The 27,355-nt window shown below is 42.1% G+C and overlaps 2 protein-coding genes across 3 annotated transcripts; both read left to right on the forward strand.

The window, feature by feature from the left end:
* Positions 1 to 8,662: 8,662 nt before the first annotated feature.
* Positions 8,663 to 12,602, forward strand: stub1 (STIP1 homology and U-Box containing protein 1). Its single transcript, XM_058061656.1, has 8 exons — positions 8,663 to 8,820; positions 9,464 to 9,695; positions 9,771 to 9,969; positions 10,100 to 10,265; positions 10,339 to 10,414; positions 10,490 to 10,546; positions 11,872 to 11,988; positions 12,427 to 12,602. Exons 2-8 carry the CDS (start codon positions 9,582 to 9,584, stop codon positions 12,550 to 12,552), a joined length of 855 nt encoding a protein of 284 aa, XP_057917639.1. The 5' UTR covers positions 8,663 to 8,820; positions 9,464 to 9,581; the 3' UTR covers positions 12,553 to 12,602.
* A 2,779-nt stretch (positions 12,603 to 15,381) lies between these two features.
* LOC131109591 (C-reactive protein-like) lies at positions 15,382 to 16,985 on the forward strand. Of its 2 annotated transcripts, XM_058061754.1 has the most exons (3): positions 15,382 to 15,448; positions 15,523 to 15,589; positions 15,664 to 16,985. In XM_058061754.1, the coding sequence occupies exons 1-3, from the start codon at positions 15,446 to 15,448 to the stop codon at positions 16,272 to 16,274; spliced, it is 681 nt and encodes a 226-aa protein (XP_057917737.1). In that variant the 5' UTR covers positions 15,382 to 15,445; the 3' UTR covers positions 16,275 to 16,985. The 2 variants fall into 2 exon arrangements, with proteins under 2 accessions (XP_057917737.1, XP_057917736.1); XM_058061753.1 differs by lacking the exon at positions 15,382 to 15,448 and having other exon boundaries at positions 15,458 to 15,589.
* Positions 16,986 to 27,355: the final 10,370 nt, after the last annotated feature.

Consider the following 27,355-nt stretch of genomic DNA (forward strand, 5'->3'; position numbering starts at 1 on the left):
TAGTCTCATTAGTCTAACCAATACAATGCACACACACACACACACACACATGCAAAAGTAATACAAAACATCAATAAGGCAAGAAAAGGTAAAAAATGGGGATGTCCGATAATTATCGGCCTGATATCAGTATCAAAATCGATCGATATCGGTATCAGATTTTTCCCGATCACATACGTGTTCATTCCACCACAGGAGATATGTCATGTGAAGGTATTTGCTCATATTTTGGCTAGCTAACAAGTTAAAATCAAGCAAGCGATGCAGCGTACAGCTTAAACACGGAGAAATGTCATTTAACCATTTATGTCATTGTATGGTCATATCACCTCGTACTTCGGTACGTGACAAAAAAAAACTTAAACTATATGAGGAAAGCAGGAAGTGAACAAATGTAACAGTTACTGATTGTAAAAGTACCAGGTGGAGGGGTAGGATTTAATAAGCTTTGCTTCTTCCTACTCCTTTTGGACATGTGGAACTGTGAACTGATTATATGATGCACTCAATTGTAATCTGATGCATGTTCAAATGAAATATTACCATTACCAATACAAAAACATAGTTTCACAAGTACTGACAAGCTTAGTGTGACCCTTGACACAAAAGAACTAGAGTGATGACCAAGGCAGGGGATACCTGGCATGTATGATATGGCTTGTTTATAGCACAAGAAATCGCAGAACGTTCCAGGCATCGTTCTTGCTGACAAGACAGAGATGGGCCGGTGATGCTGAAACCAGGGCAACGGCGCGTGCTGATTGGTCCACGTTTTGCACAATCTTGAAATGTATAAAAAGCCGGGCAGGGAAAGAAAGGGGGCTTTTTGCAGCTGTGCTGGACTAAGACCCGCTACTGATGGCATACAGGGAATGCAATTAAGCCCGGACGTCTGTATTAGATATTGTTTGTATCAGGAATAAATACTCTGGTTTTCATATACCAGTTTGGTTATTTAGTCTTCCCATATCCTCAATTCGACACCCACATAGGAAACTTAAAGGAAAATAAATAAATAAATAAATAAAAAACTAAATACGGGATTTGAGACAGTAAATAACACATCTAAACACTTTTACACTCTTATTACCCAACATAGTAAACAAGCGAAAAATAAGACATATTACACATAAAATTAATTATAAACTGGTTATATAATAAAATAATATCAACTCACATGTTAGCATTGGGGAGAAGGAAAAAAAAAGGAATCTTGAAGGAGATTCCCTTTACATGTTACACATATCGATATTGGTATCGGAAATTGAGTATTGGCATATCGGTTTTACCCAATATAGTAAACAAGACAAAAATAAGACATATTAGACATAAAATTAATCATAAACTGGTTATATAATAAATAATATCAACTCACATGTTAGCATTGGGGTGAGGAAAAGGAATCTTAAAGGATATTCCCTTCACATGTTACACATATCGATATTGGTATCGGAAATTGAGTATCGGCATATCGGTTTTGAGCAAAAAAATCCAATATCGGACATTCATACCTAGTAAAAATGAAAACACTTGGGAGGAATCCATATCAAACAATGTTTGTTACGTACTTAAGCTCATTTTGTGTGAATGAAAAAGAATGAAGTTGCCTCACAAGACCACAAGGACTGACAGATATGAAAATTATCCAAATCAAAAATGCTGCAAATGACGATACTGTATGACAGACAATGCAGCAAAAGCCAAAACACGCACAAGACACAAAAACAACTGCATGAGAGAAATACTAGCTAGGCCACTAGGGGCGCCAAACTTGAAGAAAGCTTGCATTGCATTATTTTTTTTACCTCGTTGTTAATACTGTGGCATCTTATATCTTTATATGAAGTTTTTAAAGATAAATATCTCCCAGTTCTAGCCTGACTTCCTTCTTGGTAGCCTGGCTAACATTTGTGTTGTGTAACATGCAGTAGTTTTTGGAAGTTGTGTGTAAAATATTTGAATTGGTTTTGCACACAGGCTACTTTGCACCTGCAAAAACAAACGAGACGTGTGTGATATGCATGCCAAGCCACAAGTTGGAGACATTATTTTGTAAAGAAACGACACAGCAGTGTAGTAAAAGTACCAGAAGTGCAACAACAACACTGTTGTTGCTTGTTTCTGTACCTTACCTAACAGTCATGTCTTCTATTCTTACGTACTGTTAAAAAAAGTAATGAACACAGAGTATTCAAATCTTTGCGCTTCCAGGCTCCAAAAACATTGTTATCATGTCAATCAAGCATCAGAAAGAGCACTTGTATTTTGCATGGGTTTTCAGTTAAGTCTTGTGCTGTTGATGCCACCTGTTGTATATGTTCAAATGCAGCCTGCTAACCACCGCGCCCTGAGGGATGAGTGATCCGATACCCCTGAAGAAAGAGGTGTGTGTGCAGCAGACAGGTTGGGGGTAAAGGGGGCGTGGTAATGACAGGAGAGAGGTATAGGGCGGGGGTCATGGAGCCAGGGAGTCACCCGATTTTGGCGGTGCCCTTAGGCCCCCCCCCCCCCCCCCCGTTAACAAAGGGCTGCTCACTGGTGGCACATAAAAAAGACAGGTTTCAATGAAGGGGGGGGGGGTTCTTTTTGCATGTGCTGATGGAGCAAAGGCGACGGCGTTTCTGGGACGAGGTGCAGGTCACCAAAGTAAAGTGAATGGTGTTGATGAAAGATAACGAGGGATAAAAAGGGACTGGTGGTGGTGTGTAATTACTCTCCCAGTCAGTCTCCATTCAAACATGACAATTATGGTAATGGTAATGGTTTTATTTCATTTGAACATGCATCAGATTACAATTGAGTGCATCCCATAATCAGTTCACAGTTCCACATGTCCAAAAGGAGTAGGAAGAAGCAAAGCTTATTAAATCCTACCCCTCAATCTGGTACTTTTACAATCAGTAACTGTTACATTTGTTCACTTCCTGCTTTCCTCATATAGTTTAAGTTTTTTTTTGTCACGTACCGAAGTACGAGGTGATATGACCATACAATGACATAAATGGTTAAATGACATTTCTCCGTGTTTAAGCTGTACGCTGCATCGCTTGCTTGATTTTAACTTGTTAGCTAGCCAAAATATGAGCAAATACCTTCACATGACATATCTCCTGTGGTGGAATGAACACGTATGTGATCGGGAAAAATCTGATACCGATATCGATCGATTTTGATACTGATATCAGGCCGATAATTATCGGACATCCCCATTTTTTACCTTTTCTTGCCTTATTGATGTTTTGTATTACTTTTGCATGTGTGTGTGTGTGTGTGTGTGCATTGTATTGGTTAGACTAATGAGACTAATAATATAGACCATAAAAATGTAATATAGTATTTATTTGGTGAGCTTTAAAGCATTTTGTGCTTGGCTGTCAAGGTTACAACAATTAACAAGCTCTGGAAAGTCACGTCAATAGTGTTTACTTGCATGCTGGTTGTGTTTCTGGTTTGTGTTTCTTCATTTCCTCCATGGAGCCGCAGACTACCCAGCAGTATAAGTTGAAGTAGTTGCTCTAGCGACTGGTTGACTCCAGAAGAGGATGCAAAAAAGCAGCTGAATAATTAGAATTGTAGCCATTCTTGGTGACACATTCATGCATGCAGACATATGCATGACTGCATGCATTTGCTTCTATGCTTCTCTATGCACACACACACACACACACACACACAGATTCATACATATTTCAACCTTGAGGATTTCGGGCCTATCTGCACATGTATGCAGGCTAATCAGGGCCTCTTCACTGACAGAAAGCAAAAGGTCACTCAGGGTGAGATGTTTGTGATGGAAATTTGGACGGCAGGCGTAGGAAAACAAAGCAAGTAGACAGGACGTCCCAGAGACGACATATTTTACACATGACATAACACATGCAGGATTTGGGGGGAAATACATCCCTAAATCAGGGTGAAATAGCTTGTCATATTCCTGATAAAGCTCCTAAAATTTCACTGAATAATAAAAGAATATTTGGATTTGGTCATGTTCTGAAATAATATTGTATCAGGCAAGGAACCGTATTTATAATTTATGAGATTGTCTCACTGTCAGGCAACCAAATAAATGGACAAAATCAAACTATATTACTGGTATAATAATAATAATAATAATAATAATAATAATAATAATAATAATAATAATAATAATAATAATAATAATAATAATAATAATAATAATAATAATAATAATAATAATAATAATAATAATAATAATAATAATAATAATAATAATAATAATGATGATGATGATGATGATGATGACGATGATGATGATGATGATGATGATGATGATGATGATGATGATAATTATTATTATTATTATTATTATTATTATCAAACCTCCAACAACAACAATAATAATAATAATAATATACAATATTATATATTGTATAATAATAATTATTATTATTATCATTATTATCATTATCATCATTATCATCGTCGTTGTTGTCATCATCATCATTATTATTATTATTATCATCATTATCATCGTCGTTGTTGTCATCATCATCATTATTATCATCATTATTATTATCATTATCATCATCGGCATCATTATCATCATTATTATTACTATTATTATTATATCATTATCATCTTCATCATCATCGCTGTCGTCATCATCATTATCATCATCATTATTATTATTATCATATGCATGTGCATATTATTATATATGCAAATTCCCCCACTGAGGGACGAATAAAGGCATATCTTATCTTATCATTATTATTATCATCGTCATCATTATTATTATCAGAGCTACCCAAATATATGTACATAAGCTTAATGCTAACACGTTCTAAAAACATTTCACTACTGGTTTAATACATGCTGCGTTCACTGTCGTCTCCATGCATGGGCAATCCATTGTTGCATCTATTTGATGACCACCGCACATATAGTGATCACCCACTGGAACCTCCTGGCTACACCAAGAAAATCACACAAAGATAGATTTTAATGGTTCTTCAATTGAGCGGCTCTGTAAAGTTGACCTTTAACCCATCAGCACCCCCCCCCCACTAGCCCACCACACCCTTACCCCTCTATCTACTACTCCCCTCCTCCAAGGTCCACAGAGCCTGTCGTTGGTCATTAGTCAGACCCCTCACACTGATCTGATTACCGTCCAATGTGGAATGTGCCGACAACACGCTTCCAAGGATGATGAAGAAAGCTGCATTCAGGAATACAAGAGAGACTGGAAAAATGGCTTTTGGTTGTGTTTAAATGGACACAAATTGGCAAATTGGGGTTTCAGCTAATCAAAGAAAAACAAATACTCATAGTTATAGGGAAGTGTATTAAAAGAACAACTGAATATTTAAGTTATTATTTTTCTCTATATGTGTATATTTGTACATATATTTGCAGACACAATTAGCATCTCCCTCATTATGTTGTTTGGCTGTGGGTTAGGGGGGTTGGTGACCCCGAGAGCATGACCCAAGACGACAGACTTAAGGGACGTGGGGGTAGGACTGTGGTGTTCCTAGTGGGGGGCGGGGCTTCATATAGGGAAGGAAAGTAACTTTGTGGTGCCCCTGCTGGTCGCCTGAAGCTTCCTCATTGACTGTCAATGCATTTGATTGAATGAACTCCGGTAGGAAAAAACGACCTTTGACTTGATAATGCAGCCAAACAAAGCTCATTTTCATCATGTAAACAAATATTTTCCCCATATGGAGATTAGTTCCATTATTTTTTCGGGAGGGTGGTGGTGATGATGGATTTCCCTCCGCATCCTCACTCAGGAGTCAGGAGGTTTGATTTCCCTCCAAAACCTCCATTGTGGAGCTTCCACCCTCTAGCCGCCACTCAAGCCACAACACCACCCCCTCTTCAGCCGCCATACATCAATCCACAGTGTGTGGGTGTGTGTTTTTTTGGGGGGTGTCTGAGCCTGTGTGCTGTTGCTGACACCCCAGGGTGTGAAGGATTTTTGTGCAAAAACTTGGCAAGGCTTTTAAAAACACTCTAGAATGTACCCGTAATTGTTGTACAGTACTTTTGCTGGAAAGTCTTCAAAGGAGATGTATGACTATTTCATCAGGAGGCTTAATCAGAGCAGGAGAGGTGTGTAGATGACCTTTAACCCCGTGGTTATGTCTGGCTTTTCTCTGAGCTTAGCATCAGGATGTCCCCCATTTAGACCTAATGCAAGGTCCGTTTTAAACCACAACAGAATACTTGAAATGACTGAAGAAAGCCAGACATGATGATGTCATGTTCAGTCCAAAGGTGGCATCTGCAGCTTCTAGTCTCTCATCACGTCTCCGTGTTTCACTTCCTGTGAGCTCTCTGCTGGCTCCTGCATGTCAAATTAGTCACATGTTACTTGCATTGCTTACTTACGCTGTACACTGTGGGGAACAGGCTGGATTTGTCCAGCATGTTGATGGTGGAAAAACCATCATGTGTCTTCACTGATTTAGTTTCTGTGCATTATAACACCAGAACCAGACCAGGGTTCAATTCCACTCTCGGCCATCTCTGCGTGGAGTTTGCATGTTCTCCCCGTGCATGCGTGGGTTTCCTCTGGGTACTCCGGTTTCCTCCCACATTCCAAAAACATGCTAGGTTAATTGGCCACTCCAAATTGTCCATAGGTATGAATGTGAGTGTGAATGGTTGTTTGTCTATATGTGCCCTGTGATTGGCTGGCCACCAGTCCAGGGTGTACCTCGCCTCTCGCCCAAAGACAGGTGGGATAGGCTCCAGCACCCCCGCGACCCTCGTAAGGATAAGCGGTAGAAAATGAATGATGAATGAATAACACAAAAAAAGCAGGTTAATATGAGCTAGCTAACAATGCATGTCATTGGGACACATGACTCCGGGTTTTTCCTCCCACATTCTAAATACATGCATGTTAGGTTAATTGGCTACTGCAAAATATTTTATTGAATTAAATGAAAAATCAAAAATATTTGTCGCATTGTTTGTAAGATATTTGCACTTCTATTATAGCTGCACACATTCAGACCAACAAGACTGTTATTTTGCATGTGCCACATTCAAACACTTTGAGTCTATGAGCCTTTCCCTCTCTCCACCAAACAAAAGGCCGCCAACATCGATGAAGGCTACCTTTGTTTCACCCATTTGAACCTGAGCTTTCCCTGAGGAAGAGTTCCCCCCCACCCCACCCCCTCTCCCTTTTCAACCACATTTGGCACTGAAAAAGGGGGAAAAGGCATAGAAAGACTCAGTCAGGAAGTGTGGCTGCATGCCTTTCAGCTGCGTGCCAGAGGAGAGTCAGGCAACTTCCTCATCCCGTTGCCACGGTGACGGGAAGCTAAGCCAGCTGGTACAGCGGGCAGTGGGTTTGAATTGAAGCGAAGGGGATTGACAGTTGGGATACAGCGAACACAATGACAGTGGGCCAAGGGCTGGCAGTTTAAATGTAAACACTTGAAACAGTATTCATATATTTCTTATTAAACCGACCGAATTAAAACCAAATAACACAATTGGAGAGAAAAGTGACTATGCTTTATGAGTGGTGTCATTATCTACTCACTAAACATTTAGCACTCCTGTGTCACTTTGGGCCCGTAATCCTAGTATAGGTGGGTGTTCTATAGGATGGGGGTGGGTGGGCAGACTGGCAAACACAGCTGCGGACACACAGCAATAGCTTTATCGGTGTGTTTGCATTAGGGATGGACACTAATCTTCACACAAGACCTTTAGGATGAAAGTGACCCTGTCTACAATCAATAGCTTGCTAATTCATCCAAAATCGTAATCGTTCTTTGTATTATAAAGGGAACCGCAGGGGATCATCTACAGATTTAGATGTGGGTGTGGTGCATTTTCTTCATGGGTGGGATGTCCCCTGATATGAAACACCCATGCAAATCATGAGGTTCTTTTTGCATTTTCTCTTATGTTCAGTTTGGGATGTAACCAGAAGTGTAAGGTATACAAATAAAGACATTTTATATGTATATTTTAATATAACACTGTTACATCTAAGTAAAGTACATCACATGTTTATACTTGAACAGTTTATGCAATTTTATTCAAGGTGTAGGGATAAGCCAAGCTTATTTGCTATTATTATTATTATTATTATTATTATTATTATTATTATTATTATTATTATTATTATTATTATTATTATTATTATTATTATTATTATTATTATTATTATTATTATTATTGATAACAATTTCCATTCAATTGCAATTCACTGAACAGAAACAGAAAATGTTACTAGAGCGCCCTCTGTGGGTGATACTCTTGCTGTGCAGTTATGCAATTTTATTCAAGGTGTAGGGATAAGCCAAGCTTATTTACTATTATTATTATTATTAGGGCTCGAGCACATTATTGTTATTATTATCGTTGTTGTTATTATTGTTTTATTATTATCGTATTATTGTTATTATTATTATTATTATTATTGATAACATTTTAATTTTAAAATTGTCATTCAATTGCAATTCACTGAGCAGAAACAGAAAATGTTACTAGAGCGCCCTCTGTGGGAGATACTCGCGCTGTGCAGTGATTAAAGTGATGTACTCAGTAAGTCGAAAATGAAAATTTACAAATAAGTCATTCTTGCCATACAGGTACCATTATTGAATGAACAAAAAAAATAATTTAACGATACGACGGTTACACTTTAGTTCGATCCCAGGAAATAGTCATTTCGGCTTCCGTCGACGTTAACGCAACTCGTGACGTCGGCATAACAACAAGCTGTCATGATCGCTCACCGGACAGAAATTGAATCCAGCAAAATTTCATAACGAATCTTTTAAAACCTGCTTTGTTTAGATGTGACGCGTCTCTCCGAAGGTGAGTGCTAAAAGTACCACTATACATCAGGGAGAATCAAATGGCAGCTGTAATCGGGATAGCATTATTATAATAAAAAAAGGCAATACAACACCTAGCATACAAGCTAATTTAGCATTATTGACGTTGTCTAGCGGTGTAACCTAAACTACAAGCGGATGCGTTTAAAGGCCTGCTGTTGGACATAATCCAAACTTTACTCGCTCCTGGCAGCGCTAGAAGCGGTTTGTGCTTCATTAACAGTCACTAACTACAGCGTTTGTGGGTACGCTACGTGGCTAATTAGCTAACGTCAATTCCGATGCTATATGCTAACATATGTGCTCACATGATTGTCAAAAGCTAAATTCTCACTGTTTTGTGCTGCTAATTCATTTAGTTGTTTACAAAAAGGCAACCCTCAGGAATGAAATAAGCAAGCTCCGTCGTGACGGTTTGTTAACTAGCTGGCATTCGTGACATGAAGAGTTAAATCGCCGGCTACCCAAGCCACCTCGCTGTGTTTTCTAGCTGCGTGCTCAGTCAGCGAAATAAAGAGAAAATCTTTTCTTGGGTGGCATCCCGCTTGCTTTGAACATACGCATTGCAGATGCAATGCAGGGGACATACACACCACAAACTTGCATGCTCTCTCTTGGCACAGTGTTCGAGATCCAGGCGGGACAGGGCGTTCTTAAAGCCTGTCAGCTTCGCCAGCCGAAGAGACGGGGAACAGGATTGGGAAGCAGGGCGAGGCGGGCCCCGCGGAGCCGGTGGAGAAGATGGCCGGCAGCCCGGAGAAGAGTTCCACCGCGCAGGAGCTGAAGGAGCAGGGGAATCGCTTGTTCCTCTGCCGCAAGTACCAGGAGGCTGCTACATGCTACAGCAAAGCTATAGTGAGGAAATAACATTGTTTGGCAATGCCTTTTGCAACTGGTTACAATGTGTATCATGGCTGATGTTTTTTCCAGAACCGGAATCCGTCCGTGGCAGTGTACTACACCAACAGGGCTCTCTGTCATGTGAAGCTGCAGCAGCACGACAAGGCTTTGGCAGACTGTAAGCATGCCCTGGAGCTGGACAGCCAGTCAGTCAAGGCCCACTTTTTCCTGGGTCAGTGTCACCTGGAACTGGAGAACTACGACGAAGCCATCGGGAACCTGCAGAAAGGTCAGAACGTGTTTTTTCTCTCTCTGTCACACTCACTGACCAATTAGGTGCACACGCACTTCTGCACAGCAGAATGTGATAAACATACCCAATACGAGAGCTGAATCAAAACATGAAAATGTTTCTGCAGCGTACAATTTGGCAAAAGAACAGAGGCTGAACTTTGGAGACGACATCCCCAGCGCCTTACGAATCGCTAAGAAGAAGCGTTGGAACAGCATTGAGGAGAAGCGCATCAACCAGGAGAACGAGTTGCACGCCTACTTAAGCAAACTCATACTGGCTGAGAAGGAGCGGTGAGAGCAGGCATTTATGGGACGCTTGGGAATTTTGTTCTGTACGGAAGACCAATTTACTCATTTACTGCAGAGAACTTGAAGACTACAAGGAAAAGCAGGACGACGATCAAAATGGAGGCGACGCGGCCAAGATTGCATCCAAACACGTACGTCAAGAAGTATTTCTGACTTCCCGAGTGGCTTTGTGTTACATTTGACTAACGTGAATGCGACTCCATTAGGACAAGTACCTAATGGACATGGATGAGCTCTTCTCTCAAGTGGACGAGAAAAGAAAAGTGAGTTTCCTCTGCACAGTCATGATGAGCGAGCATAGACTTATGGTGTCTGTGTGTGTGCGCTGTGAATCATCACATAGTCACATCGTTCCTGTGACAACTGGACAGTCATCATGCTGTTTGTGGAGAAACCATCCCTGTTTGTTTGCTAAGGATTGCAGTGTGAGTGGAGTAAACAGCTTCATTCGATACTGTAATTCATCACAAGCACGTCTATGCGTGTGTGTGGTCTATATAAAAAGAAAGATTAAGAAAAAGTGGATGTTATTATCCCTCACATCAAAACGAGGAATCAGGACTGGACGTTCAAATTCAAAAGATGGCCAAACATACTTGAGAGTAGAGGAAGTACAATTTTCAGCATTTAAATATGTTCCGCATAGTGTGATTCAAATGTTGTGCTACTATTGAAGAGACTATTATTAGGCAAATACATTTTCCAGCGTTTTCAGTTCATTAATACATACAAATTAAGGATGGACCGGTACATCGACCGGACGATATATCGGGCCGATATTTGCGTTCTTTATTTGAATCGGTATTGCCGTTGTATTTTTCCGGCGCGTGATTTACAGACAGGAATGCGCCGGGCAGCTTTGTGTTGCCGGAGGACCCTGCAACACGCAACACCCCTCCCCCACTGCAAGCGTGGCGAATCACGACAAGGATACATTTTCAACTCTTGATTAGCCTCTAACAGTTAAACTTAGTGGAAATATTGCCACCTGCTTTGAAATAGGAAACATCAACGCCAAGTGCATGCAATATACGCCTCCATTCATCACATTGATGCTAGATAAAATTTAAACTACGACAGAAATGTTTTGCACATGGTTGAATATTTATTCCTTTTAAAGTTAGTTGATAATGCCGTTTAAATGTGTGTTTAAAATAGCTGAATCCTACTGTGTTCAGTGTTTACGTTTCAAGAAATATTTGTTTAAACTTGACCTGTAATATTTGTTATCATTGTCATTTTTTCATGTAAATTGAGGGAGCAAAAGCAGTATCGGGCACAAATATTGGCCCAAGCAAAATCGACCATCGGCTAAGGGTGATGGAAAAAAATCGGTATCGACATCGGCCTGAAAAAAACCATATCGGTCGATCCCTAATACAAATATATAAAATTGTGTCCCGTTATATGTTATGTATTTTTTGTTCATAAAATTATTTTTTATTTTAAATTTATTTTACACAAATGGTGATTAATCGTGATTAATTATTTTTGAAAACTGATTGATTTAATTAAAATCTTCTGTTACGGCTCTGATGAGGCTATTTTGCCAGACGATAGTCTTGAACTGTGTTTTGCATCTCACCAGAAACGTGAGATCCCAGATTATCTCTGTGGAAAGATCAGCTTTGAACTGATGAGGGAGCCATGCATCACACCGAGCGGGATCACCTACGACCGCAAGGACATCGAGGAGCACCTACAGGTACCAACCTTTCACGGGAACTAAAACCTTTCAGAATATTACCATAACATTAATTTCATCAGTGAATTTGCATTTGAATGCAACTAAAAGTGCATTTAACAACTCAAATAATCCAAATCTGTCTGCTCCCTTATCAATTTTGTATGGTATGTTGATCGCTAGTTGCTTTATAGAGTAGAAAACCTGCAGCATAACTTTTGTTTTGATCGCCGCATTTCTGGCAAAATGCGCTTAGAAAACACAGCGTTGTGGTAACCAGCTTCTTCAAAAACAAGAACTAAGCAAATCTGAATGCAAAAGTAAGCTTTTTGTCTTGCGTGTGTTGTATACATTATTTCCCGAGTATCCCCACACTAGCACGCATTTTGTACCGCTACTGGAACTTTCTGGTGCTTTAAAACATCTCATTTTAACACTTCACTCAACCTGCTCCGACAGCGAGTGGGGCATTTCGACCCGGTCACTCGAAGCCCCCTGACCCAGGACCAGCTAATCCCCAACCTGGCCATGAAGGAAGTGATCGATGCCTTTATCCAGGAGAATGGTTGGGTGGAGGACTACTAGAGTTGGAAGCCCACCCCTTGCCCACCCGTCTCCCATTTCTCCATCTTAAATCAACATGAGACTGTAGGAACACGTCACCTTGCCTGTATACCAACGATCTCACTATGGACTACCAAACAGGAGCTGCTGTGGACCGTGTAGCGCCTCCCCCTGCTCTTTGGATCCTACTTGGAAACGATGATGCTTACCTAGTGATGGCCTGCTATACTCCCTTTAACGCCCCCCCTTCATCTTCTACACTTTCTTTTCCACAACATGGAGGCCCAGCTCTCAGGTCTCGCTCATCCTTTTTTTTTTTTTATCTCCAGTGCCACAATCACCAAATGTTCTTGTGTCCTGACAATAGAAAATGTCAATAATTTACTTCTTTTTTGTCATTAATTAAAAAAAAACGTTAACCTGAAATGGTAACTATGCCAAAAAAAGTTGTCATTGAGGGTAACTACTTTGTAAGCAAGTTTACATGATGAGGGTGTATCACAAGTGTTTTCGCTGTTATATGCTTCACCTCTAGATGGCGCCACAAACGTTTCACCCACAACCCCACGCTTTGAGGTTTTTAATGATGAGCTCGTATTGTTACGTTCAAGTACAGACGGTTAAAATATGATGAATGTATGCATTCTATGTTGTTTACCTTTGGAGCTGAACATGTTTTTAATCAGGACACTTTTTTTCCCTTAAAGAGCGGCTTTGAACTGGGGAAAAGAAAGAAAGAATGGGGGGGAGTGAAATGGCTGCTGGATGAAAAAAAAAATGCTGTCTATTCCTTTAAAATGTCCTTGAATTTTGCTAAGAAACATCACCTTCTGAAGGCAACGCTTTCATACAACGATTTTCATACAAAATCCCCTGTAATGTTAATTCTCCTCCCATCCTGGTCTTATGCCGTTAATGTGAAGTGCAGTTATCTCATCACTGAGAAAACTGCTGCTATAACAATCGTCAGTATGGTGGAACTATAAGCTGAAGTTCACTGCTATGCTGGAAGAGAAGCATCATTTATCATCCCTACTTCCCAGCGTTCCTGTAAAACAATTCAGTGATGGATCTTTTAGCTGAATGCTTAACGTCAGGCTGCGGACTATGTGTACATAATTATTAGCTTTGTGTATCTTCTTTCTTGACAAAATAGGCTTGGCTAAGTTTTTTTCTTGCAATTCTCCAGTGTATTAAATGTAGATATGTTGATAACAGAAAGGCCCGGTTCTGTTTTCCTTTTGTTCAACCCCCCCATTAGTTAAATAAAGCTTGTAGTGGTATTGGACACAGGTATCATTCAAGAGACATTCATGATGTTAACATGACAATTCTTGCTTATACAATACAGTAGTGTTTTTTATTTTGATATGACATCAATTTACAAGGCAAGCCGTTATGATAGCCATATACGACAAAGCAAATGACATGAATTTGTGAATAAATGCCAGTTATTTCAACATTTTTGAATTATCTGTCCCCTTTATTTTGGACATATTATATTTTAGTTGGATATACACACACCAGTGACATGGAGAGGTGCAGCCAGTGGAATCGGGGATCCCCATTCATAGTGACAGGTTTGGGGATTGGATTGGATATAAATAAACTCTTCAAGATGAGACACTCTAAAAGCACAAAATAATCATTACTTTTACTTAATTGTTCATATGATACCCACAGTAGTAATGAACTACTTCATGCTCTGTCTCTTTGCTGCACCCCGAATGTTTGGCGCATTTTCATTCACGTACCTCTGTGACAATTAATGTGCCCCACTTTGGGAACCAATGTTTCAATCAAAAAGCTACAAATTCTATCATTACAGTTATCCCTCGATAATTGGTACCATTAATTTCCACAAAGTAGGATTCAATATTGATAAATGGAACATTTTCATATTTGGAGCATAGAAAACCTGTTTATGACTTTCTCAATACAATTTTCTACTATTAATAGAGCCCTGTAGACATAAAATAACACCCCTATAGTCATTTTTACACTCCTGATTTACTTTTTTCACACATTGATCAACTGTTATGCGCAGGAACACAAGAGACAGCCCTCACCATTCGCAAGCTAACTAATTAGCCTCCAATTTATTGAATGTATTCTAAACTTAAGACTCTACAAGAAAGGAGAAATATGATCTCAGGGAAGAACTAAATTTGAAACACATGCTCGGACTACGTGAAAAGCCATAGCATTTCAGTATGTGGAATCAAACTATGGAATGGATTGAGTAAGACCCTCAAACAATGCACAACGATGAGCCAATTCAAGAAACAATACAAGCAGTTGATGTTTGCTAAATACAAGGATGAAGAGTCTTGAATCAGTCATGATGTGCTATATATATATATCACTATATTGACACTTACTATGGTACCCATTATGTCATTGGATGGTCATATCACCTCGTACTTAGGTACGTGACAAAATAATAATAATAATAATAATTAAAAAAACCCTTAAACATATCAGGAAAGCAGGAAGTGAACAAATGTAATGGTTACTGATTGTAAAAGTACCAGATGGAGGGGTAGGATTTAATAAGCTTTGCTTCTTCCTACTCTTTTTGGACATGTGGAACTGTGAACTGATTATGGGATGCACTCAATTGTAATCTGATGCATGTTCAAATGAAATAAAACCATTACCATTACCATAAGAAAGGTCTTAAAACACAGTGGAGAAGGTATATTTTGGTAGCGAGCACGGCATTTGACAATGGAAGTGTAACAAATGGTGACCTGTACAGTGGATACTTTTTGAAGCTTTTTGTTGTTGGCTGCTCGGTCATGAGACATGAACGCTGGGTTGGACACAGAGTCCATTGTCTTAGCTGACATCATGGCTGGTACTAGTAGGGCAGAGAACAGCTTTGACAAGCAGACGACAGCACATCATCATCATGGTAAGAGGATATTCTTTTGAGCAGGGATTAGTTTTTGCTGTGCTTCTCCACTGATGATTGGTGTGTGTTTGCAGAGTCTCTCTATGCTATCTGTGTTTGTGTTTGGTGCCTTTGCTGTGGCAACATCGGCAGACACGCAAGGTAAAGAGTCGCATAGTGTAGCTTTGTTGTGTGATGGTAGCAAACTGTCCTGACTCTTGTCTGATATACTCCAGTGGGTCTGGGCGCCAAAGTCCTGGTCTTCCCTTATGAGACCGATTTCAGCTACGTGACGCTGATGCCGCTCAAGGACATGGCTCTCAAGGCCTTCACCTTGTGTTTACGCATGGCCACCGAGCTGCCCGAAGAACGCCAGATCATCCTGTTCGCATATCGCACGGCCGACTACGACGAACTCAACGTGTGGCGAGAGAAGGACGGACGCATTTCCTTTTACATGAGCGGTGACGGCGCTTTCTTCCACCTCCCTCCGCTGGGAACCTTCCGAACGAGCCTGTGCCTGACATGGGAGTCTGTCACTGGACTCACTGCTTTTTGGGTGGACGGGAAGCGCAGCACGTACCAGGTCTACAAACCTGGACACAGCATCCGTCCCAAAGGCACCGTCCTCCTGGGCCAGGACCCTGACAAACACCTGGGGGGCTTGGAGGCCCTGCAGAGTTTTGTGGGGGAGATGACTGATGTGAATATGTGGGACTTTGTTCTGTCCAGGAGCATGATCCAAGCTTGGCATTATGGCCACAAGGTCCCTGAAGGCAACATCTTTAACTGGGCCACTATTGAGTATGAGCTTAATGGCAACGTAATGGTGGTGGATGATGACTGACTCAGTGTGGCATCCTGTGGCGCCATGCATGGCATCTGTGTTGGACTGCTTCTGATGTGTGTCATATTCGTACATATTTCATCTTGTTTTACTTTAGAGGCCTTGAGTTAGTTGGTAAGACCACTGTGCTTGATTTTGGTATCATTTTAAAGATAAGGAACCAGTTGCAGTCCAGCAGAGGTGTTTGTTTCACTCTCAGCAGCAGGAGGCATCATAATAATCAGAAAGTAATAATTTTCAATTGTACGTATTCCTATCATAGCACTATAATTAGTTTTTGTATTTTTACTTGTACTTACAGTAATAACAGTAATAGTGATAAATGCAGCATCATGATGATAATAATAATGACATTATTGTACTACATACATGCCTTATGTATGAATTGGGTGGCACGCCTATTCATGTCAAACTGAGTTGGAAATTATTTCTAGTTATTAATATTAATGTAATTAATGTAAATAAGCATATTAGTAGAAATATAAGACAACTTAATTAGATTTAGCTTGGTTGAACAGAAGCTAATGCTTAGTAAAAACCTGTTTAACTATTCGATAAAATCGATAAAAGTGATGTTTTTTTAATATTGAGAACAATAAATAAATACAAAATTACACACGTGATGCTTTCCTTATTAAGAAAATGCTGATTTTCATTGGAGATCTGTTAAGATTGATTTGGGTGAATGGAAATAAATTTCTGGCACAGGAATTTGCAGATAGAGGACTATTATTTCCTTCTTGACATCACAGTCCACTCGCAATGGGGCCAAGTGAGGCAGTGACCCACTTGATCCATCCAGCAGATGAAGCTGTGGTGGACAAGCTAGCTTTGTGAGGCACTTGGTAATACCGTACGTAATCCTACCTTCTACCGGACTGGAGGTTTAGGATGGTGAGGCCTTGGATGAGGTGTATGCTCCATTTTTAGATAAATGGGGAAAAGAAGAACTCCATGGAGTCATATCCATGTATTCCTCAACAGAGGCACAATGACAAGGATTTGTTACTTCAGAAATCATATGGAGCGGCCTGACTAGCAAAGAATCAGCTCAAGGTCAGATGTTCTCCATCCAAGTGTAAGTTGCACTTTGTGTCCATGGCTCCTTGCACTCATTATCCCTGCCTGCACCAACCATCGTGACCTCCTTGCAGAAAACCACTGAGAAGTTTGAGGCGCACAACCCAGGCTCCCTTGAGGGTGGGAAAGTGCTGTGTTTCCGAATGTGTGTGTGTATGTGTGTGTGTTTGTATGTAGAGCGAGTCTGCCGTGGGCTTTCTCTCGCTCTCTCTCTATAGCTGCTGCTAAATAAGGAGAAGGCAGGGCCAATGAGTTCTGACTGCGGGTCAGCAGCCAAATGTTCCACCTTCTTGGATGTTGCAATGCATCAATCGCAGTGCCCACTCACTGTGTGGTAACACCTTTGTGGACCATCTGGTGGACCAAGCCTGGCCTCTCGGCGCACACACACACACACACACACACACGCCTTTATGCATTTCTGCCCAAAAGGGATGCTAATTCCTCATACAAGCAGTTAGAAATACTATATCTGGCTATAAACTGTGTCTTGGTAACATATATAACTAATATTGATGTGGTTCAAATTATTAAAGCTTAAAAACTGCAAAAATCCAAGGCACCCTGTAACCCTGTAAAAAGGCATTTATTATTTGAAATTATTTTAAAAAATAGCATTTTAACAGTTAGAAAGTGCCTTGCATTTTTGCAGTTTTTGGTGATTTCCTGTCCTGTCTAGTGTTTCTCAAATAATGGGAGGCGTGGTGAACTGTCAGGGGGGGCCGGGGGGTGGCTGAGAGGCAGGGAGGACTTTCGGTGTTAATGCAGACCTGCAAACGTCTTGAATACGCTTGTATGTTTCACTACTGCTCTCCATTTTGTTTCATTTCGCTGGTTTGGAGTTGAGCCTGTGCAGTACAGATACATCGATAGAAATACAAATGGGGGGAGTGACAGAAAATAGTTGACTCAGATCCACTGGATGTACCTTTTGCTTCTTATTCAATGAGGAAAAAGTAGTGCTTAAATTTGACCCGAAAGGAGGACAATTGGGAACGAACCCTGTGCACCATGAAGACATGTTGGTCTTGGAAATGCAGGAGGTGATAAGTGGCTTTGGAATTATTCCTTGTGTGTCCTTTTGTGGCATGTTTCATCCAATTGAGCAAACAGTTGCAGGGCCCCCCCTTATCCCGCTCGCGGACAGCCCCTGCCGGTGCAGGACGGCCAGATCTGCATATTGGCCCATGGTGCTTTGAGCTGTCTTCAGCAGGCAAGGAGGTGCCGTTGACTCCACATGCGTGTGGAGCTGGTGAAATGTTTTCCACGCGAGAGGAGCTAGACGTCGGGCGGGAGAAGCGCGTGAGCTCAGCGGAGGGGGAGACAGAAGGAGGGCCGTTCTGGATTCCTTCGAGCAACTCCAAATAGATTTCCAGGCAAAACATATTTGCATACGGCAAGACGGTGCTACGAGCTATCCCGGCGAGCTGTGGCATGTGTGCACTGAACAGATGGCTAATTTTTTTAGAGCTTTCTTGCAGAAATTTCAGCCCATTAAATTGTGATCTTGGGCATTATTCAGCTGGCTTTTGTTCACTGGGATCAAGCTGCTCTGGTTGGTCACACATTCTTCCCAATAGACACAGGACTTCCATGAAGCTTTTCTTACTTCACGGGAATAAGAAAGTGGATGTAATGTGCCAGTATGGCCGCTCGGCCTCCCCCTCTGGGCTGCATGAAAAATTCACCAGGCCTTCCCATTAGAGTCAGTCTGAATCAGGGAGCGAGGCGTCGCATCGGACCAACACAACACTTTTATCTCTTGACACTTAGCAACGCAAATGTTGTGTTTATCAAACACAAAAATCACTGCAGAGACTTTCCCCCTGCAGGTGGGGTTGACCGCACACACGCACACACACACACACACACACACACACAGCAGTCCTGGCTAGTTAAAAACAGATGGACAATACCCTTTTCAGTTGCAGCCTTTCACACAGACGGTGTGAGGCCTGACCTTTACAGTGTGTGGAAGTGCGAGCACTTGGCTTCCACCGGTGTCACGCCTCCAGGCAGATTACTGGACTTTAAAACCACACTACCGAACAATTTCACCTTAGAATAACATTCATTCATTCATTTTCTACCGCTTATCCTCACAAGGGTCACGGGGGTGCTGGAGCCTATCCCAGCTGTCTTCAGGCGAGAGGCGGGGAACACCCTGGACTGCCAGCCAATCACAGGGCACATATAGACAAACAACCATTCACACTCACATTCATACCTATGGACAATTTGGAGTCACCAATTAACCTAGCATGTTTTTGGAATGTGGGAGGAAACCAGAGTACCCGGAGAAAACCCACGCATGCACGGGGAGAACATGCAAACTCCACACAGTGAAGGCCGAGGGTGGAATTGAACCTGGGTCTCCTAGCTGTGAGGTCTGTGTGTTAACCCCTCATCCACCGTGCAGCCCCTTAGAATACCGAATACCAAAATACCAATTTTGTCTTAACATGAAGTATTTTTGCTACTTTTCCAAAATGATGTCGTCATGTTTCCGTAGCTCTTGAGTCGCAGGGGTATGCTGGAGCCTATCTCAGCTGACTTTGGGCAAGAGGCGGGGTACAACCTGGACTGGTCACCAGCCAATCGCAGATTATTCGATTTTAAAGTCCAAATATGTAACAATTGGTGAAATACTCCTGTAGTACCAGTCACACGCCATTGTCACATTTTGTTGATGGTGGGTTTTGCTAGTTTGGTAGCATGTCATAGTGACAGAAAGGACAAGATGGTGGGTACAAGAGGCCCAAATGAGTTTTCTTTGTCGGGTGACTCAAGGTGAGAGTCACTAGGTCTCCCTGGACTGGTCGCCAGCCAATTGCAGGGCATAGAAAAAATAAAGAAATCGGTCTGATTAAAAAAAAAAAAAAATCAAGCTTGTAGAAGCTTGACAAATATAAATCAGCCTTCACCTTCTTTGATGGACGAATGAAGTCCTAACCTCCTTGGACGTCTGTGGTCCAGCGTGCTGTAGCTTTTAGCCCTTCCTCCTCCTCCCCCTCTTCAGTGGCCTGTGGGCTCCTGCCCCCCCCCCCCCCCCCCCCCAACATATGAGCGCTGCCAGTGTGCACGATGCTCCGAGACGCTCCATGGCCTCCTGATTAAATATTACAGCCCTCTAAATGGATGGAGATTAGCCTCTGTGGGAATGTCAGGGCTTAATTTACCCTCTGGTCACAAGCCTGTGTGTGTATTTCAGTGTGTGTGATGATGTGAACTCGTGTAAATGCCTTTTCATGTTTTATTGGGGTACTTTTACTGGTATGTTCAACCGTAATAACCATTTTCATCGATAATGTCAGTAATGTCAGGACCCAAATATTCCAATTCCATTCAGTTTGCTCAAACGGAAAGAATGTAACCTTTGTATACAGCTCATTCCGAAAAAAAAGTGCCAATCCGAATGAACATATAATCAGATTCCCAGGGGTGGAATATTCCTTTCCCCAATCCGATTGAGGTATCTTGTACCCGCTCAAACGGAAAGTTGTCAGGGTACGTTCTTCTTCTGTTGTTTATTGGCGGTTGGCAAGCAACTTTTGTGTGCATTAGCTTGAATTGAATTTTATCTTTTCCTGTTTAAATTGATCCTGGGTGCGTTCTTTCAGCGCATGCTCAGATATGACGTAACAGGCAGCTCGAGACGTTCTTCAGTTTTAAAAAATGGAGGCGAGCAATTGGCACTGGACTGCTAAGGAAAGTTTGTTTTTTTATCCAAACTAAATTTCAAGACTAGACGGATGAAAAACTGGCAATACGGAGTTATTCCAACAAGTGATAGAAGAAATCCGGGAAGCGGATATCACGTGATCTTGGTGTTTACGCTTTACTGCGCATGCCCCATTGACTATTCTGGTTGATTGTAGCGCCGCATGTAGACAAGAGATTAGAATATTCCTTTCCATGGATACCATTGTTTTTGGAAAAGTCATTTGGAAAGATTCCATTCGGAAAGAGGGAAAATCCCAATGTAAACGTGGCTAGTGTGGTATTTCTTATATGCAGCGGGTGCTTCCCTGTAACTAAATAAGGTAACCACAGTATTAGAAAGTTCACACTACAACCACATGGCTCTAAACATGACAAATATGAATACTTCTCTGACAGTAAGTGTTTATTATGAGTACAGATGCTGAAGTAATAGTATGTGTTGCACTAAAAGCAATGTAGGTCAAATGCACCTTCATTTGACGCTGCAAGATTCCTATTGTTGACATTTTATTTGTCACGTGTACACTGATGGTTTAAATCATGCTTAAAGATGACAGTCACGGCAAGGGGAAGTGTTGAATTCACATTTTTTATTTACATTTGGGGATGTTTTTAGGTGTTGTGTTATGCCATCCTGGCATTGGCCGTGAATTATTGATGACTTGGTTTTGTAGCTCGCTGCCTATAAAATGCTTTTAAGGACGTGAGTGCATGTTTTGAGGTCTTTGCATGAAATGCTGAAATGCTTTATTATTTATAATGGCGCGTAAGCATTATAGAAAATTATTTATTTCATCATCGGCACCATACGCTCACCTTTAATCAACACACACACAAACACACGCAGTTTGGGAATAAACATATGTGGTTGTTCTGCAAGAGTGTACATCTCGTGCAGCACTGCAAGCCTTAATTCTCTTTTCATTTTCCTTTCATAATGGACAAACACATCCATCACACACACACGGCATATGTGAGGAGCATTCTTAGACAATAAGCACGTATACATGCCACATGTATACACACACACACACACACACACACAAGCAGCCTGTGCCGGTGGGCAGAGCCTAGCCTGAAAGATTGAAAGCAATTAAAACTATCATCTGCAGTGGCTCTGGGCTGGCCCGTGGCTGCGAGGGGGGGTGCTGCCACTGTGCATCAGCCTCTCGGTCTCGCCAACGCTCTGCGATATGAGAAGCCACAGCGGCAGGAAACACACACAAGAGCTGACACACACATTTCTACACACAGGGTTTTGTCATACGACAACATTTGATTGATCACCTTAGTGTCTAAACACATGACCATGAAGCATTCCCTTATATTGGATGAGCAAAAGTATTAGGACGCAACTCTTCCATCAATTTGTGACTAAATCTGAGGTTTGTATTTCAACCATTAGGTACGCTGAAGTCTTACTTGTTGAGCAACTTTGTTCTTGCAAGAGTTGTTCATTTTAGAAAGACAGGGACGCCGCATTTTAATCAACATTTTCATGTAAAAATCCACTTTACCACTTTTTTTCCTTGAACAAATATGGCTACATACTTATTTTAACGTTTTTTTGTAACTAACTACAGGGGACATCTTGTGCTTATTTGACTCCTATAGAGCAGCTACACACAATAACCAGCACAGAAAGTGTTGTAGTTCTTACGGAATCTGCACCTATTCAACTGTATTTATTTGGATTCCGTCGTTCCCGCAAAAGCGGTCTGTTTTAATGTGTTGGATCCCGAATCCAATCTGACTGTACAGTTCCAAGTTTCTTAAGACAAGAGGTTACTTCAAGGTTACTTCATGAGCTAAAGCAATATGTTAATCATTCATTCATTTTCTACCGCTTTTCCTCACAAGGGTTGCAGGGGGTGCTGGAGCCTATCCCAGCTGTCATCGGGTGAGAGGCGGGGTACACCCTGTGGAGCCAATCACAGGGCACATATAGACAAACAACCATTCACACTCACATTCATACCTATGGACAATTTGGAGTCGCCAATTAACCTAGCATGTTTTTGGAATGTGGGAGGAAAGCGGAGTACCTGGAGAAAACCCACGCATGCACGGGGAGAACATGCAAATGCCACACAGAGATGGCCGAGGATGGAATCGAACTCAGGTCTTCTAGCTGTGAGGTCTGCGTGCGAACCACATGACCACCGTGCAGCCTATATTGCAATTTCCCCCCCACAAAATACAACTTTAAGTGGTGTTCTATTATGTGTTTCAGCTAGCATCACAACTTCATTAATCTGAAATATTGTCGACCTTCGCACTCTAATCCTTTTAGTTGCAACTTCTGCTTTTTGACTTTGTAGGCTTACTTTCCTATCAGTTACAGCTACTTTAGTGATGCAGTCAAGATTAGTTGGGTTAGCATAGTATACCAGCAGTCATCCATCTTCTTCTACTTCGCTGAGGTCGGGTTGCGGGGGCAGAAATGGGCACAAAAATATGCACAAAACCTGTGCATATCCTGTCTGGATAAAGCGCCAAAAATGGAAAATGTTGACTTGTGAGACAGCACCCTCAGTTGGATTCATAGGTAACTCTTTTTCCCTGCAGATAGTGCCATCAAACCATTTTCTGTTTACGTTAGCATTACCATACCATTTACAGCTTAAAGCAGAGAAAATGAAGGGTTGTGTTTTTTTTTCTTGGGCCTTCAGCCTCAAGAACATGAAACAATAACACTGACGATAGTAAAAACTTTTTCTAAAGTAATGATGGGAAAAGTTTGTGCAGGCAGCCTCCAGTGGTGCACACATCTTCATCTAAAAGTCTGAGCATTTGAACAAATGATCAGCACACCATGCAAAGTCAAACACACCTGCACACACACACACACACACACACACAGAGCTCCACAGTCAGATATCATTAAGTTGGAGTACCACAACTCCAAGCTGTTTGGGACAGAACCCGAAGCGTCTTCCACGTGTTGGTCCACCTCACTCTGCTTGGATTGGCCCTCAGCAAGTCTCCTCAGGACAACGCCCCCCCTGCCCCCCACCACCACCATTATCAGCTACTGTTACTGAGCACGGACCTCTCTCTCCGATCAGCTCTCAAGCTGTCACTCTCACTTACCATCGACATTAGCACCGGTGCTTCCCTCATCCTGGTCCTCCACCCCATCTCCCCTTGGTGCGTTTGAGTCCATATCTCCAGTATTCAGCCCCGACTTAATTTGACAGGTCCCTGTTTTGTCAGTGTGACAGGCCCATAGCGAGACACTAATAGGCCACGGAGACCACCAGCAAAGGCACCAGCCAGGGAGGCCCCCGCGGTGCCAGTCCGCATCACCCTCCATATCTCTCGGGGCGATGCAGGCAGGAGCGAGAGGGGGTCAGGGCTGGACTGGTCAGGCGGCATTGCTGTCACACCAGGCCACAGCAGACTGGATCGAGCCTCTGTGCTGACACCCGTCACTATAACCCCCCCCCCCCCCCATCACCGCCCAGACAAGAGAAGAGTAAAAAGAGCAGCCAGTGGGGGCATCGAATCACTGCGGCTGCCACTCACAGCCAAAGCAGCATCCATAGTGAGTGAGTGGGCGGGGGAGCTAGAGTTCAGTATCTCCATGTTTGTGTGACTGACGGTGACCTGCTAAGCTCTGATAACTACTAATTGGTGGCTGGTGGCCACAAGGGGAGGGCTCTTTGGTTACAGCATGAGTATGACCTAAATTATCCACAAAACATGGCAGCCGCGCTCAGTGGCCAAACCTGTACAAAGCACCCCCAATCTGAAAAATGAAAAGATGCAAAGGCCATATTTTTGTAAAACAACATAATAAAAGCACCATTGTACAGCTGCGTAACTCATTCCGGTCCTCCGACTTTCCTTCATGTCTTTTCTACTTTTTTGCCAGTAAGGATGTGAAATGGGTCCGACATTTGCATTCATTATGGTCTTTAAAAAGTCTTAAATTTGACATGTTGTCGTAGTTTGTGCAGTACTTGCGTCACCTCCCCCTACAGGACTAGAGAGGATTGTTTAGGATTATATTTAGGATTATTCAGCCTTGGTGGAGGTCTGCACGGTGCTGTCATTCCAAATAATGATATTGAAGTAGTGCTTATAATACATGGTTGTTTTTCCTGTGGTAAAGAGCGGAGGGGCGCAAGGGACACAGCAGTCTGCCGGGGGTCTTTGGAGTAGTGAATTATTAAGGTTTACTAATACTTCATAAATCCCCTATTTGTCCTGTCCATTACCAGCCTGTCACATCCTCTTGCTGCTGCTAGACGGACTCACTTACTTCATCTAGATGACAGAAGTTAAACTGTGTTCCGGAGGAGATGGGAGGCGGTGGTGGAGGGCGGGGGGAGGTGTACCCTGGGAAGAAGACGGGAGGGGCCGGGGGGTACAGCACTCTGTGAGTAGGCCCTTAAGGGCTGCTGGGGACTTTGGGAAGCCAAGGCGCGTGTTTAGCTTGTCTTTGCATTCTGATGCCAACGTAAAGACGTCTTTAAAGACAATGAGGCTGGATGAAGTAGCTCGTGGTGGATGGAGTGTCCTCATGAACTCCACTTGCATCCACACCACCAGCTCTCTCCCTGGGAGCTCCCCATCCCCCCACAACTCCTCCTCCTCCCAAAACAGCCAACCTTGCCTCAGTGCGTGCCTGGCGGACTCTCTCGGCGGTCTCGACAGCCGAGCTGGTCGTTGCCCCGAGCGCTGTGGAGCTGTCGCCACTCGTTAGTGTCACTGTGCCTGCCTGCTCCTTGATTAGAGAGTGAGGTGGATGCAAGGAAGGGGTTTGTGTGTGTGTGTGTGTGTTGATGTGAGTGTGTTGAGTCAAGCATGGGGGTGGTCACTACTGCCGCACCCCTCCTGTTCTACCCGTAGAGCTGCTTTTAAAGATCAGTGATTTGGTCAATTGGCCTGGCAACTTCAATCTCACGGAAGGTCAATGATGACTCAATGGACCAGTCAGCAAGGCCGGCTGTCACTGTGTGTGTGTGTGTGTGTGTGTCTAAACCAATGAGAAATGGCTCTACTGTTTGGATCAGGATGTCAAAAATTCCATAAAATGGACTTGTTTTTAATCCCAAATCATACCAGATTCCTGTTGGATTATATAATACATTCATAATAATGAATGTATCTCCTAAGAACAACCACCTTTTAGCTCAATTATCGGTTCTAGTTGTACAGTTTGGACTCGATCCAACATTTTCTGCATAAATATGCATCAAAAGTCATTCAAGGTTTTGCCTTTTCTTTGGCTTTTTGCTGATCCCACCAGAGAAATGTATTGGTGGTAAAAAAAAAAAAAAGAGGACTATTGTGACAATAACCATAGAACCATAAATGAAAACATGACATAGAAAAGGGTCTGGAGGCTTAATACCGTACCATATGAGCAATACAGTTAAAGAAATATAAATTACATATAGAAATACATTTTACCTAGCGGGTTATAATGAAAATACACTTATTATACTAGTATAAAATGTGTGACTAGTTTTACTTCAATTTACTTTTACTTTTCAATTTAATACATGGTAATGTACCTATACCTATATATACCTGTATATCCTCTACAATTTGTAAGTAGTTTGACTTTATTTGAGATCTGTATAGATAGATAGATAGACTTCCTTTATTGTCATTGCACAAAAACACAGTAGTGAAATTGCCAACGAAATGTCGTTGCCTGGCTCCCATATAATAACAGACACAAAAGAAGATAAGTAATAATAAATAATAACAATAATAATAATGTGGAGAATAAATAGACACCAAATATGAACAACATAATGTAAAGTGCAGCGTGAACAGTAAATTGCCCAAATAATTTAAATAATTTAAATAAATAATAATAATGTAAGTAAAGGTAGAGGGGCTTATTTGGCATTCAGCAGTCTGATGGCCAGGGGGAAGTAGCTGTCTCTGAACCTAGTCGTCCTACAGCGGATGCTGCAGAGCCTTCTCCCCGATGCCAGGCGAGAGAACAGTCCATGCTGGGGGTGTGTGGGGTCAGAGCAGATCCGATGGGCTCTAGATACACACCGGCTGTTTGCTATTTCCCTAATGGGGGGGAGCTGGGTCCCGATGATCTTCTCCGCTGTCCTCACCACTCTCTGCAGTAACGTCCAGTCCGAGGCCTTGCAGCTCCCAGACCAGACGGAGATGCAGTTGGTCAGCAGGCTCTCGATGGTCCCTCTGTAGAAGGTGGTAAGGATAGGAGGGGAGAGGGAGGCTCTTCTCATCCGCCGCAGGAAGTGCAGTCGCTGCTGTGCCTTCTTCGCCAGAGCGGAGGTGTG

Source organism: Doryrhamphus excisus, chromosome 22 (assembly GCF_030265055.1).
Source record: "Doryrhamphus excisus isolate RoL2022-K1 chromosome 22, RoL_Dexc_1.0, whole genome shotgun sequence".
Classification (NCBI taxonomy): domain Eukaryota; kingdom Metazoa; phylum Chordata; class Actinopteri; order Syngnathiformes; family Syngnathidae; genus Doryrhamphus; species Doryrhamphus excisus.